At 42.0% G+C, this 15,877-nt stretch overlaps 1 protein-coding gene across 1 annotated transcript in view; it reads left to right on the top strand.

Moving 5' to 3' along the window:
• The window catches only part of NR5A2 (nuclear receptor subfamily 5 group A member 2), a 115,616-nt gene that overhangs the window by 84,320 nt on the left and 15,419 nt on the right, over nucleotides 1–15,877 (top strand). The window contains exon 6 of the mRNA XM_075320954.1: nucleotides 7,028–7,175. Within this exon, the coding sequence (XP_075177069.1) occupies nucleotides 7,028–7,175 (148 nt within the window). The remainder of the gene's footprint in view (nucleotides 1–7,027; nucleotides 7,176–15,877) is intronic.

The raw sequence follows: 15,877 nt of genomic DNA, 5'->3' as shown, positions 1-15,877 counted from the left end.
GGTGAAAGGGCGGTGCGACTCAAAAGTAATTTAATGACAGAGGCATGTGTAATGAGCAAAGGGTTAACCGCACATCGGTGCATGGCATACTTAATGGGTTAAAGGCCAATCCTATGTGGAAGCAAACTGTACTAATGTTTTGTTTGCTAAAAAGACCCGGCTGCTCTTGGTAGAACACATTCAAGCCGCTAGCTAAGGATAGTGCAGCTGTAGATGGCCATAGATGTCTTATTTCTTCAACGTTATCTGTTCATTGGACATATGATTATACCATTAATACAAATATTAGTGTGTTCTGATTATCACGAGAAAGGTTGGAAGTCCAAAGGAAGGGTTGCTACCTCTGTGATAGGTGGTTATAGCGACGCTATCTATGAGAAGCATTGCCATCATCAGCTGGGCACGGACTGACTACTGTACAGTGTTTTATTAGAGAAATAAGAGCCAGAGAAATGTCTGCCCCAGGTTTACTGCTTTAACTCAACTATATCATGTTCTGAGAAACGGCTCCATAAATATTTTACATACATACTCGTTTATGATAGGAACTTCTATTTTTATACGTTTTTTTGTTTTAATAGCACATGTGACTTTTCAGGATACAAGAAAGTTCACGATGTAATGCTTTCCCAGGAATGAGTGGTATCACAGCTATATGCTGTAGAGTATGTGCATACAGCATTTTTTTAGGCTAATTCTGTCCATAAAAAAAACCTGAAAAAACCCTCAATAAATGTTAAAACTAAATAAATATAAGCACTGCATTGTGAAAACAACTTGCTTGTATATGTTCCAGCTTTATAAACTTCTTTTAACCGCTTTAGGCCTTGAAAGCAATGAAGTGGCTAAAAGAAGTGACCAGACCATTCTGGCAGCTTCCACTTGCTTTAAAAAAATAAAAAAATAAAAATAAAGAAAACCACTGCAAAAATTGATAAAAAAGATGGCAAAAAGATACACTGCAGGAAAAGCAATGCTGACGTTTTCCTGAACGGTCTTCTTCAAAAAGTATGTGGGTCCTCTGACATACCGTGAGCACATACCCTTAAAGGAATAATCCTGGAAATCTTATGTTTTTCATCCTGTTCTGTCCACATAGAACCACAGGAGAAAAAATTATCAGCTAAGAATCCATGGAAAATATATAAAATTTAACTTTTAATGTTCCATTAAAACTCCGTTTAACTGGCATCTTCCATACTGACATGTTCAGTGGTTGTATGTTAGGACAACACATTTCAGCGACAGCGCCTTCCTCCGGTCTAAATAGCCATTGTAACAAAATCTTTTTAAGAAGGAAACAACTTGGCCATGAACACTCCCACAATTAACAAATTAATTAGACACACAATCAAAAATGGGAGAGACCGCAGTCCAGTTGCCAGTTAAAAACAAAGTCTTCTTCAAAAACTATATGGGCCCTCTGACATACCGCATACACATACCCTTAAAGGAATACTTCTGAAAATCTTATATTTTACATCGTGTTCTGTCCACATAGAAACGAGAACTTATTGCCAATATGATGTAATACTTGACACATTTTGTTAATAAAAATTTATGGTTTAAAAAAAAAAATTTGGACGATCCATTTTGCCTTGTAGCGTTGACCTGCTTACACAGAAGCGTTGCGTTATTCTGTCATCCATTGCAAATAAAAAATTTAAATTCACAAGTTATATGTCTTCAAAGGAGATATAGCTAAAATGTACCTATTATTGGAATTAAAGAATCTGCAGGTTAATAGTGTTCTGAACATGCCCGGTGACAATACTTAGACCACTGCTGCCAGGAGAAAATTAACTTTACTCCTCCCGGCAGCCTCAAGCTTCTGGTCATCGGGGTGTCACAGGCACGACTTCAGTCACTACTCTGAACATAGTGAGCGGAGGCTGTAACTGTGCCCTGAGGATTGACTGACAGGGTCTGCATTAGAGATCACTGTCAGTCAGTGCCAGCGGCATGATTACAGCCTCCAAACACTGTACACTGAGTGCTGACTGAAGCCGCACCGGTGCCATCCCTATTAGGCTAAGAACACACATCCGGCTTTTCTGCCGTTTGTCGATCCGGCGCGCTCCCGTACACTGTGTACAGTACAGTGGCTGCGCGGTAAGCTCCGGTCACGTGCTGTCATGTGACCGGAGAATGTGACCAGGAAGTTGCAGCGCAGCCACTGTACTGTAAAGATTGTACGGGAGCGCGCCGGATCCGACAAACGGCAGACAAGCCGGATGCGAGTTCGTAGCCTAACTGAGAGTTGAATGCTGCAGGGAGGAATAAAGTTACTTTCCTTCCGGCTGCAGGGCTTTAAGTGCAGACATCAGGCAGGTTTAGAAAATTATTAACCTTCAGATTAACCCAAATCTGCAGGCTAAGTGTTTTTTTTTTCATGACTGGTTCCCTTTAAAGAATACTTAGCTGCAATTATCAACAATTGTTTCCTAGTGTAATTTTAATGGTAGAAAAGTAAGAATATGCCTGTCATCTCACCGACAATTGGATACTGAATGTGAGTGTTTCAAGGTCATTATCATTGTCACGAGTGACATTTTGGTATTAGTAAATGGCATTAATTTTAAGTGCACTTGTACAGGAAGTTCAGACCATGGGCAAAGAGCAACAAGACAGGCCAATAATGTATTATCCCGGAGCGTGGCTATGCTTTCCTTATGTGTGCTGCTGTATTTACTTTTTCGAAAGTGGATGGCCAAAGCAAACATATAAAGCGAATAGTTGAATACCATTTACATGAGCACCACAACATATACACTGAACAAAATATAAACACTACACTTTTGTTTTTGCTCCCATTTTTCTTGAGCTGAATGCAAAGATCTAAGATGTTTTTCTATGTACAAAAGGCCGCTTTTTCTCTCAAATATTGTTCACAAATATGTCTAAATCTGTGTTAGTGAGCTCTTCTCCTTTGCCGAGATAATCTATCCACCTCACACATGTGGCATATCAAGATGCTGATTAGTCAGTGATTATTGCTCAGGTGTGCCTTAGGCTGGCCACAATAAAAGGACACTCTAAAATGAGCAGTTTTATAGTATTGGGAGGGTCTGGCGGTGGTGAAGAAAACAGTCAGTATCTAGTGTGACCACTACCTTGCCTCATGCAGTGCAAATCATCTCCTTTGCAAGAAGTTGATCAGGTTTTTGATTGTGGCCTGCGTTGTTGGTCCACTCCTCTTCAATGGTTGTGTGAAGTTGCTGAATATTGGCAGGAACTGAAATACGCTGTTGTGTACGCCGATCCAGTGCATCCAAAACTTTCTCAATGGGTGACATGTCCGGTGAGTATGTTGGTCATGCAAGAACTGGGATGGTTTCAGCTTTCAGGAATTGTGTACAGATCCTTGCAACATAGGTCTGTGCATTATCATCCTGTAGCATGAGGTGGTGGTCGTGGGTGAATGGCACAACAATGTCCTCAGGATCTCCTCATGGCATCACTGTGCATTCAATATGGCATCAATACAATGCATCTGTGTTCGTTGTCCATAACATACGCCTGCCCATACCATAACCCCACCACAACCATGGGCCACTCAGTTCAGAATGTTGACATTGGCAAACCGCTCACCCATATGATGCCATAAAAGCAGTCTGCCATCTGCCCTGTACACTGAAAACTGGGATTCATCCATGAAGAGAACAGCTCTCCAGCATGCCAGACGTCATCGAATTCAAGTAGGTTACGGCAAACTGCAGTAAGGTGGAGACCCTAATAAGAGCGACGAGCATGTAACTAATCTTCCTGGGGACGGTTTCTGACAGTTTCTACAGAAATTCTTTGGTTATGCAAACCGCTTGTCGCAGCTGTCCGGTGTCTGGTCTCAGATGATCTTGGAGGTGAAGATGCTGGATGTGGAGGCCTTGGGCTAATGTGGTTTCACGTGGTCTGCGGTTAGGAGGCCAGTTGTATGTAATGCCAAATTCTCTGAAACGTGTTTTTAGATGGCTTATGATAGGGAAATTAACATTCAATTCATAGGCTCTGGTGGATATTCCTGCAGTCAGCATGCCAATTACACACTCCCTTAAAACATGCATCATCTGTGGCATTGTGCTTTGTGATAAAACTGCACATTTTAGAGTGGCCTTTTATTGTGGCCTATGGCGCACCTGTGCAATAATCATTCTGGCTAATCAACAGCTTGATATGCCACACCTGTGAGGTGGATGGATTATGTTATCAAAGGAGAAATGCTCACTATATCCGATTTAGATTTATTTGTGAACAATATTTGAGAGAAAACGGTCTTGTTTACACATAGAAAAAGTCTTAGATCATAGAGTTCAGCTCAAAAATGGGAGGAAAAACAAAAGTGTTGCGTTTATATTTTTGTTCAGTGTACGCAACACTATTATACAGGATACCAACTAATTCTGTGATTGAGATTTATTCCCTGGTACAATAAATAACAGGTAAATCTCATATGCAAACAATTTGCAGTGGCAATGCCTGAATCTGGATTTTGGGAAAGGATAAATTATGGATATAATTTAATCTGGGCTGGCCAGAAAGTTTGACAACTCCAGGCCTTAGATTTTCATCTTCTAAAAATAAAACTATTAATAAGATTGGTTCTTGTTTTTAATTGCAAATTCTTGCAATAGAATCTCTAGATAACCCCGCTGAAGCTGAGGGGGAGGATGGCGCACATAATTATGGAAATTAGCCATCAATACATATAAAAAATTCATCTAACTTGGTCTGGCTGACTGACAGGTGAGAGAGGAAGGGAGATACAAAAAATATATTGCTGCGGCTGCAGATATTCAGTGTATTCATTGTTTATGGTTATTTGCTACTTGCATGGCGTCTCCGGAGCATATTAAGATTGGGTAATTAATGAGCCAAAATGTTGTGGTATAAAATGACATGGTTTCCCAGAACACATGAAAATGTATTGTGTATAGTCAACCCCTTGAGACCATTTTATGTGTGTTAATACACACATGCACTGCCTTGAATGGGTATTCATACCCTATGAACTTTTTCACATTTTTTCACATAACATCTCTTCCAGCTTTGAATATCTAGAGGCTGAAAATATTCTTTACTAAATGGCTCTAGCTCAGTGATACTGGATGGAAACAATCCATTGTAGCTCTGGCAATATGTTTAGGGTCGCTGTCCTGCTGGAAGGTGAACCTACACCCCAGTCTCAAGGCTTTTGCAGCCTCTCACAGGTTTTCCTCCAGGATTGTTTTGTATTTAGCGCCATCCATCTTCTCATCAGCTCTGAGCAGCTTTCCTGTCCCTGCTGAAGAAAAGTCTCCCATGCAGCATGATGCTGCCACCACCATGTTTGATGATGGGGATGGTGTTTTCAGGGTGAGGTACAGTGTTAGTTTTCCACCACATATAGTATTTTGCATTTAGCTCAAAAAGTTCTAGTTTGGTCTCATATGACCAGATCACCTTCTTCCACATTTTAACTGTGTCCTCTACATAAGATCCAATAGAAGAAGAAATAGGGTTTAAGCTGCGCTAATACTCAAAATAAAGGAATTATATTAATATCAAATTGAGTATTAGCACGGATTAAACCAGTTTTCTTCTTCTATTGGATCTTACGTCTTATACCTCGGGGCTGCAGCTGATACTATCATTGTATGTGCTTCATAAGGGTTGTGACTTTGCACAACCCTAAAAGACCCTATTGCGCTTTTCTATTAAACAGTATCATTACCTGTCCTCTACATGCCATGCAGGGAAAACAGCTAGCATGTGAAACAAGGTGCTCTGGTCATATGAGGCCAAACTAGAACTGCTAAACATCTTACAATTTGAAAAAGAGTTAAGCATGATGTGTCTTTCATCTGTGCACAAAGTTTCCTGGGTGCATGGACCTCAACATTGCCCCTTTCTTGGTGCTTCTTCAGAATAGCTTGAACAGCACACACTGAAGCCACAGTTTTTGGTGAAACCTTTGCCTGGGAGAGACCTTTCTGATGCAGAATAACTACCTTGAGGCTGCAAAAGACTTGAGACTGGGGCATAGGTTCACCTTCCAGCATGGCAACAATTCTAAACATACAGCCAGAGCTACAATACTGGGAGAAATAAACCCCTAGGGGAGAGAGGAGAATGGAGACAAAAGAGCAGCGATAATCTGCATAGTAATTGGTGAATATAACTAGGTGAATGAATTGTTGCACCAACCTATGAAAGGTTTGATAAGCACATGTAGTAAATAGACTTTGCACAATGGGTGAATTGGTCCTGGTCTGTTCTGCTGCTCACACAGGAGGCTGGGAGAAGTATCCTCCAGTGAATTGCACAGCAATGTGTTGATCAGGGAAAAAAACCTAAAAACTTTGGTACGGCGCTCCCAGAGATGAGGAGGAAGATCCACAGACAGTTGGAGAGATGAGTACCGTAGTTGTATTTTTATTGCCACTATACTGGATATGAAAATACTCATCCCTCCGATTGCCTGTGGATCTTCCTCCTCGTCTCCAGGAGCGCCGTACCAAAGTTGATGGTTTTTTCATGGCAAGAGCTACAATGGATGCTTTAGATAATTATGTGTGTGAATGGTATAGTCACAGTCTAGACCTAAATTGAAGAATTCAGAATTGCTGTTCACAGATGACTCCATCCAATCTCACCGAGCTAGAGCTATTTCGTAAAGAATTAGCAAAATTTCAGCCTCTAGAAGTGCAAAGCTATTACCCCAAAAGACTTGCCGCAATAATGGTAGCAAATTGTCTTTCAAAGTATTGACTGAAGGGGCATGAATACTTTTTCAATTCATTCTATTTGTTTAACAAAAAATAAGACACTATTCTGTTCTTAAGCTTTCATGTCAGACTGACAGCTTTTTCTAGCCTTTATACAGTTGTCATCCACATATTGGTAAATAACAACTACCATCATAAAACACAGATCATTTCCATTCCTTAAAATCTCACTTCCACCATCAGTGCATTATTGGTACGGTGTAATAGGAAACAACACAAATTCCTCTCATTTCTGATTTAATGTATGCTATTCTAATGTTTTTCAGGTGGATTACTCTGTTATTGTCACGCAGGCTGGTACCACGTTAAACAACCTCATGAGCCATGCACAAGATCTGGTGGCCAAGCTTCGATCACTGCAATTTGACTTAAGAGAATTTGTGTGTCTGAAATTCCTGGTGCTTTTCAGCCTTGGTAAGTACATGACAAATTTTGTTAGAATGCAACTAAAGGCATCATAAGAAGGCAGAAGCTGGCCTGTGATGGATGTGATGTATGATGGATCTATTCTTCTGGTATTCTTACTAGAAAATTAATGCAGCTGACCATGATATTCTAGGCATAAAAAAATGTAACTTAAGGGAGTATAGCCTGAAAAATGTGAATATAGTCTACTATGCAAAATTCTGATTTTGGAAGAGTCCAGATTACATACAATTAACGTTTCTCCCTGTAAATAACCCCCTTTCTTGGATCAAAGTGTCTGTCAAGCCGGGTCCGGACCCCTCGAGCCACGACGATCCCGGATCCGAGCAGCCCGACTAACACCGGGGCGGTACACTTGAGACCTTGTTGTGATGGACATATTTTCCATGGTCGTGACAGACCACACATATACAGAACATTGACCAGTGTTGGTCTATGTGTTTGCATCTACTGTATGAGCATTTTTCCACTAGGAAATTAGCAAAAAAACCTGCAGCATGTATTATTTTGATCTGTTCACAGATAAGAATATTGCAAGTAATAGCAGGCAACACCTGCAGCTATCTACAATATAGATGAGCGCATGGAGCACTTGGCCCAGTCATCTCCGCAATTTGCTGACATGAATAATATTTCAATGGCCACTCCAAGTTGGTCTTGAGACAAGATGTAGGACTGTTGTGTTACTGGGGGGGGGGCTACATGAAAAATTGATTTCTTATTTGAAAATGCTAATGGTGTATTACATAGAGACCAACAAAATCAAAGTGCACATTATGATGTCCATGTGAACTAACAGTGCCTAGGGCGCCATACACCATTTTTTTTATGATTTCCCCATAAACGATAAAGCTCGGTTTTGACAGAGTGATTATGGGGTTCTAACTGGGAAAGTTGAGTTAGTCGCTGTGAGACACTTCTCTATTCTTTTCTCAATACATATTAGTTGGTGTGTCCAAAGTTCCAAAGTCATTGGCAAGACAAGCCTGTTTCTTCTTCCCCAATTGTGACCAAGTAAAGTACCTTCATGGTACCAAACATGGAACCTTCAGGCTGCCTCAATTTATTTATTTTACTTGAAATGATACTTTTGTTTATTCTTCACTTTAATCATTACATCCTTATGTTCATTTTGTACTTTGTATTCTTTCCAGCTCTATAATGTAGCAAGAACATCCTTAGAACCAAATATTGTTTTATCTAAAGTGCAGCCGTGATTTCTGGGAAACTCAGAGATGTTTGATCCGTCTGGAGATTCAATTTGATGCTTGTTCTTACCTAGAAAAAGGCACCTAATTACGATTATTGTGATTTCATGTGAGGATTGTTGTGATTGGTATTTGATGTAGGGAAACTTGGTTTTCTGGCTGTTTGCACAATTTTTCTAATGGAAGATAATGAAGATATTAATTTCTAACTGTAGAATCCTAAATGCAATGTCTAAACCTTCCCTGCTTAAGTCATTGTCTCTTACAATTCTCATATTGGTAATTTTCATAATCGATATATATGTACATGAGTGAATGTACATGACTTCTCTCAGTAGCATATACCCTGTCCTGCAGAACTGTTTGTTTTTTATAGAATCTCATCCTATTGATTTACCTGGGAGCCAGTAAGTCCCCATAGAGAGTAGGCTAGTGAGACAGGTAAAGGAATGCTTTGCTTTTTATATAGTGTCTGGCTTGGAAATAAAAGCATATAAAGGCTCTATACACAAAGTACAACTTAAAATAAGCCTGATACTTTCAGCCAACCATTCGATGTGTATAAAATCCACCTGACTCTCCGACAGATGATTTTGGAAGAAAGAAGAATTGTCAATTAAAATGAGTACTTTTGTTTCTAAGAGCACAGTCACACAGCCATATAACATGGACCACAATTGCATCACAGTGCTCGGACTGGCTGGCAGCTCTCCTGACTTAAGCATGTCTGCACAGACACAGACAGAAAAGGGCTCCTGTGCAAGAACTAGTATGGGCCTTTGCAGCCCAATCGCTCATCAAAATGCACAACTCCCCATGTTTTGGAGGTAGAGATAGCCCTCCTAACCTCTTAGGCCCTGTTCGGCTGCACAGGCTGCACCAATGATATGTCCACCCCTGCGTGTCTATGTGTTTCTATACAGCTCTCACACTCAGGTCAGGAGAGCCGCTGGCCAGTTCGAGCATTGTGAAGCGATCGTCGTCTGAGTTATACAGCTGTGTGACTGCACCCTAAGGCTGGAGTCACACTTGCAAGAAACTCGCAAGAGTCTCGCATTGCATCACTCGGCGTGGCCCACCACTCTATGGACAGGAGCATCTCAGCTGCATAGAAATACATGCAGCCAACCCGCTTCTGTTTGAGAGTGCGGCCGTTCTGGGTGTTGCAATGCGAGACTCGCGCTAGCCTCTCGCGAGTGTGACTCTAGTCTTAGGGTAACAAGCCATTGACAGAGGTTTCTGATAGCTGCATTCTCCCTTCTCCCCATTAAAAACACATGAATGCTCAGTTGAATGCTTTTGTGAATGGGATGACTGTACACCAGAGATGACTGTATGCCAAACAAAACTGACAGTTATCGCATGTACAGTATATGGGCACCTTAAAAGTCACTACTTGGAGATATGCAAATATATCCTAAGTAAATCAAATTTGCTGAAAATTTGTGAAAAAAGAAAAATTGGTTTAATCAGAATCCAAATTTGTTGTGATTTATTTATGGCAAATCCAGCAAAATAGTCTCTTGCCAGCATTTGTTTGGATTCATAATGTCTAGAAAGAGTTAAAAAATATATGTCCAGGCAGCATAGTTATGACGTGGTTATGACACAGTAGATGTGGATGGTCATGTGACGTTGACGGCATTCATAAACATGTTTTGAAAAGTTTAGCTCACTGTGTAGCGCCCCTGAAGCCATCAGGGAGCTACAAGGTACCGCATCCCCACCAGGATGCAGGGCCTACCCCCAGGGACCCAGAAGATCAGTGCCGGTAACAACAAAAACATTCCATTTAATCCTTATTTTCCCCAAATTCCCCATAAGACTGGTACCAGTTTAGGGTTGGACCCATGGATGGCCACTTAGAGGTGGGGCCGATCCAGTCCACTAGACCACCAGGTGGGAGGGGCAGACAGTTGACAGTCAGATAGTGAGTCCGCAGGAGTCGGTGATAGAGTGAGGAAGTGAGTGGACACACTGACAGGAGTGTGACGGTGACCTGAGGACACAGGCGGTTGGTTGCCGATGGAGTACTCCCAGAACCACAGCACTGACGGGGTACAGAACCCTAGGTCAGGCAAATGCTCCAAGCAGATCTGATAAAATCTGCATAGTGAGGGGACCATCAAGGACCTCACTGACCTTGAAGTTCAGGACTCCTTAGCAACGGGAGAACCGGGGATCAGGACCAGAGACTCTGACCCCACAGGGTTCACGCTACCGTCATACGGACTACCATTAAGAGACTACCAGGAGGGGACCCCCAGCTGCTACAAGCCACGGGGACCCACCAACCAAAGAGATGTGCAGGGGAAAGAAGCCACCAGGTCACTAAACCGACACTGGGACTAAGGGGACCTGCGGTCAGCACCAGCCTGAACCTCGGGTGACCAGTCTACTTCTTGCTGTGAGTAAAGGAACCAGCTACACTGCAACCCCTTGTGTGGCCTACCTTCTTTCAACACCTATCTACATCACCTATCCTCTGGGGCCTAGCCTTGCTTGTGGAGGGCCTAACATCCAGGCTGCCACGAACACCAGCCCCAGTAGTGAGAACTGTGCAGCGGCGGCTCAATCTACATATCCGCAACCTGCAAATGGCGTCACGTGATAAACTTTCATTTAATTCTCCTGTAATTATACCCCTTTTAAAAAGCACCTAGGGCACGGAACCGGGCAACGGCCACCAAGTGACATTTCCCCAGTTATACACCGCGGAGTACCCCATAACCCTGGGCGACACAACTGTTTAGCAAAATCATTAACACAGATCTCCCAAAAACTGAAATTGACCTCATTCAATTTGGGTAATGCAGTAAAAAATATAGATTTTCTATGCCATGATTGGCTATGCAAAAAACAGTTGCAGTTAGTGGCATACATTTTTTTTCCAACTGCACCATGACCGTGTGACATGGCCACATGCGGTCTTGTCTTACCCTTATACACACCTCACCTGCCCTTTCACACATCTTCCAAATTTTTGGCAAGAGCTGATATAAGTAGAGTCCAAATACTGTATCAATGAAGTAATAATTACTTGGACAATATTGATCGGAGCCCATGTGTTCCATATCAGGAAATAGTGCAGGATCCGAGTCATCACTTGAGTCACCATAAAAATGGCTAAGCATCTGAATATCATCCTCGCTCCATTATCTGCAGCCTCATAATCCTACTCAGCGCTGATAGCTACGGTCCTATTTATTAAGAAGAAGAATCTCTCATTGTATCATATATCACCCTCCCGCATGCATATTAAAGCAAATTAAATCACGCTGGAATCTTCCCTAGCAGTTAATTGAATCGGATTGGATTTTCATTATGTGGTTGTCTGATGTGACAAAAGGCTAATAAGACTGTACAGCGTCTTGTTAAAGATGCTGTAAGTGTCTGGGCTAATGAAATAGCAGAAGAAGGAATCCGGTATCTTCTGTATAGAAGATAAAGGTTTCTGATCTAATATGACATGGCAGCTGGTGATGTCCGGGGGAAGGAGGTTGCAGCCTTCATAGATGAGCGTAAATATTTATCTGTGGCTGTATCGATCACTCGGCAGTGATTGCAAGGGGTTAAATTTCTCTTGCCTGAGTTGCATCTTTATTAAACCCAATGTAATAAGTATTTTTTCAATTTGTGACTAAAGCAGATCATTGATCATAAGTCACGGTGAGATTTTATGTCCGATCAATAGTTATTTGTTCAGCAAGATGGAAAAATAATGTAAAATATATGGAGAGTGCTGAGTATTTTTAAATAGCTTAATAAAATGTTTAGATTGCATCTCATTTATTTACTCACCATCGGGGGGAGGGAGTAGGATCTGGTGAGAGCATCCTTAAGTACAAACACCAAGTGTAAAGGCCATGTTTCACTAAGCGACATCGCTAACGACATCACTGCTGAGTCACGGTTTTTGTAACGCAACAGCGATCTTGCTAGCGATGTTGCTGTGTGTGACATCCAGCAACGACCTGGCCCCTGCTGTGAGGTCGCCGGTCGTTGCTGAATGTCCTGGACCATTTTTTCGTTGTTGCTCTCCCGCTGTGAAGCACACATCGCTGTGTTTGACAGCGAGAAAGCAGCGATCTGAGTGTGCAGGGAGCCGGCTTCTGCGGACGCTGGTAACCAAGGTACACATCGGGTAACCAAGCAAAGCACTTTGCTTGGTTACCCGATATTTACCTTTGTTACCAGCGTATGCAGCTTCTAGAAGCCGGCTCCCTGCTCCCTGCACACGTAGCCAAGGTACACATCGGGTAACTATAAGCAAAGCACTTTGCTTAGTAACCCGATGTGTACTATGGTTACCAAGCACAGCGTCGTTACACGGGTCGCTGGTGGCTGATCTCTGATCGCTGTGGAGATCTGCCTGATTGACAGCTCACTGATTACATCCAAGGCCAAAAGCAGCTTCATACTCTCCACTCCTCTTTGCTATGTCACCAATCAGAGTATACTTTCTAAAGACATCCTAATATTAAATTTAGATTGTGAGCCAGAATGGGGACAGTGATGGTGATATCTGCAATATACTGTGGAACTAATGGTGCTATTCAAGCGAGTAGAATAAACAAATACTTAGTTAGAAGAACCCTAGTCAAAGGCACAACATAAACTATGTAGGTTTATGGGAAGATTGGACCAGATTATGTGTTGGCACAAGCCAGATTCACAATGCGACAGCTTGCATGAGGCCTTAGGATGTTTAGTGCAACCATTTTTAGTAACGTTTCTGCCTCCCAACAGTATAGGACACAACTTCATCACACATTTATATATAAGGAAATGCTGAATAGATTGGGGATTTGACAAAGTGACGCTTACTTATGAAGTATTACATTCCTAGGTTTCTTACAGAAGTCAGTTTTCTCCTTGTTCTGGTTTAAAGTGGTTAATAAAGCCGATTTGTAGGTGACTTTGTGTCACAAATTATATTGGATTTATTTTTATTGATGGCTCTTTCTAATGTCTATACTTTTAGACTACATCAGATATAGCATAGAGGCTGACCATGCTTCAGCTATTTTGCCCCTGAAGTCCTGAAGAAATAGTCCAAGCTAGGTTGGCTTGGCAGCATCCCTCATTTTATTGGTTGTTAAGAAGTAGAGTGGAAGTCAATCCCTTCTTCACAGATCCATCCCTTCTCAATAAGTACATCCATTCTCCACAGGTCCAAAAGAGCCGTAACCCTTTCTCTACATCTCCATCCTTTCTTCACAAGTCCATCTCTTCTCCAGAGGTTCATCCTTTTTCCATGAGTTCATGCCTTCTCCATAGGGTGATCCCTTCTCCACAGGGCCATCCCTCCTCCACAGGTCCATCCCCTCTCCACAGATGGATCCCTTCATCAATCCATTCTTGACAGGCCCTTCACCACAGCTCCATCGGTTTTTCACAGGTCCATCCCTTCTTCAAAGATCCATCTCTTCTCCACACGTTCATCCTTTTTGCATGAGTTCATCCCATCCCCACAGGGCCATCCCTTCTCCACAGCTCCATCCCTTCTTCACAGGCCCATCTCTTCTCCATAGGTTGACTCTTTTTCTATGAGTATCATTCCCTCTCCACTGAGAGATCCCTTCTCCACAGTTCCATCCCTTCTCCACAGTTCCATCCCTTCTCCACAGGTCCATCCATTCTCCACCGGCCCAACAGAGCTGCATCCCTTCTCCATAGCTCTATCCCTTCTTCACAGGTCCATCTCTTCTCCAGAGGTTCATCCTTTTTCTATGAGTTCATCCCTTCTCCACAGGGTGATCCCTTCTCCATAGGGCCATCCCTCCTCCACAGGTCCATCCATTCTCCCCAGTCCATCTATTCTCTTCAGGCCCAACAGAGCTCCATCTCTTTTCCACAGCTCTATCTCTTCTTCACAGGTCCATCTCTTCTCCAGAAGTTCATCTTTTTTCTATTAGTTTATCCCTTCTCCACAGGGTGATTCCTTCTCCATAGGGCCATCCCTCCTCCACAGGTCCATCCATTCTCCACAGGTCCATCTATTCTCCTCAGGCGCAACAGAGCTCAATCCCTTTTCCACAGCTCTATCCCTTCTTCACAGGTCCATATCTTCTCTAGAGGTTCATCCTTTTTCTATGAGTTCATCCCTTCTCCACAGGGCGATCCCATCTCCATAGGGCCATCCTTCCTCCACAGGTCCATCCATTCTCCACAAGCCCAACAGAGCTCCATTCCTTCCTCACAGGGCCATATCTTCTCTACAGGTTCATTCTTTTTCCATGGATTCATCCCTTTCACACAAAGGCATCCCTTCTCCATGGGTCCATCCCAGTTCCACAGATTCATCTCTTCTCCATGGGGTTCATCAATTTTTACAAGTCCATCCCTTAGCCACAGGTCCTACATGGCATGAATCTACTCAACTGGTGCAACAAATAAGACTGTAAAGAAATTGCCCAAGGAGCATACAAAAAAAATTGCCTCATGTGGTCAAAGTTCAGAGTGCTAGAATTGGATGCCATTTCAATCTGTATCATGCTGTACCCTCGTTTATATGTACATTATTGCCCCTAGCCATTCATTGCAGATTGCAGATTCATTGCAGAATTTGACTTTCCTTATTCTTGATCACAGTTTCCACACTTTGCATGATCAACTTAGCTATAATTCACTTCTCAAAAATACTTGTTTCCCTGACCAAGTTGTTTCTCCGCTCTACCCCCCTTTTTGTGGTAGTTGTGCTCTAACTCTCGTCCATCACTTCCCGTAAGTTACTGTCGGAAGCACCAAATAATGCAGCGTCTCTCCTCCTCAGTGTGAAACATTTTGCTTTTTTTTTCTATTGATGTAACACTTACAGGCAGCCATGGAAAAATCAATAGAGACTTTTCATTTAGCGTCCGCATGTGGACCCAGGCAGGACTTGCGATGGCCACACGATTAATCGCTGTTATTTCAAGTTCGGTAAAAAATGTCTGTGTGATTCTCCTTCTTATTTAGACGTAGCAGAGGGAAAAGTCATGTTTCTATAAAAGAAATTCTGTGAGCGCTGAACATAGTGTTCTTTTAAGTTACATATTAAATAACTGCGAGGAGTTCATAGGACTGAGGAAAGTAAAGGAGCACGCGAGCATTCAGTGTAAATATGGGCAGTCATTGCAAGGCATATAAAGACAGACCATGTTGGGTTATACACAGTGGTGTAGAAGTAACAGTCGCATAAGAAGTCCTTTTAGTCATTATAGATAGAGCTAGAAGAATAGATAGATTATAGATAATAGAGCTAGAAGAATAGATGATAGATAATAGAGCGAGAAGAATAGATAGATAATAGAGCTAGAAGAATAGATAGATAAATAGATACATATGATAAAAAAAAGAAATAAAAAGAAATAAAGAGAGAGAGAGAGAGGACAGCTGGATGTGAGATAGATAGATAGATAGATAAACAGATATAACAAGAAAGAAAGAAACAAAGAAACAAAGAAGGAAAGAAATTACATCGGTGGATATGAGAGATAT

The sequence above is a fragment of the Anomaloglossus baeobatrachus genome, chromosome 8 (genome assembly GCF_048569485.1).
Source record: "Anomaloglossus baeobatrachus isolate aAnoBae1 chromosome 8, aAnoBae1.hap1, whole genome shotgun sequence".
Classification (NCBI taxonomy): domain Eukaryota; kingdom Metazoa; phylum Chordata; class Amphibia; order Anura; family Aromobatidae; genus Anomaloglossus; species Anomaloglossus baeobatrachus.
Note: the sequence above shows the minus strand (reverse complement) of the source record. Positions and strands in the feature narration are given on the sequence as shown.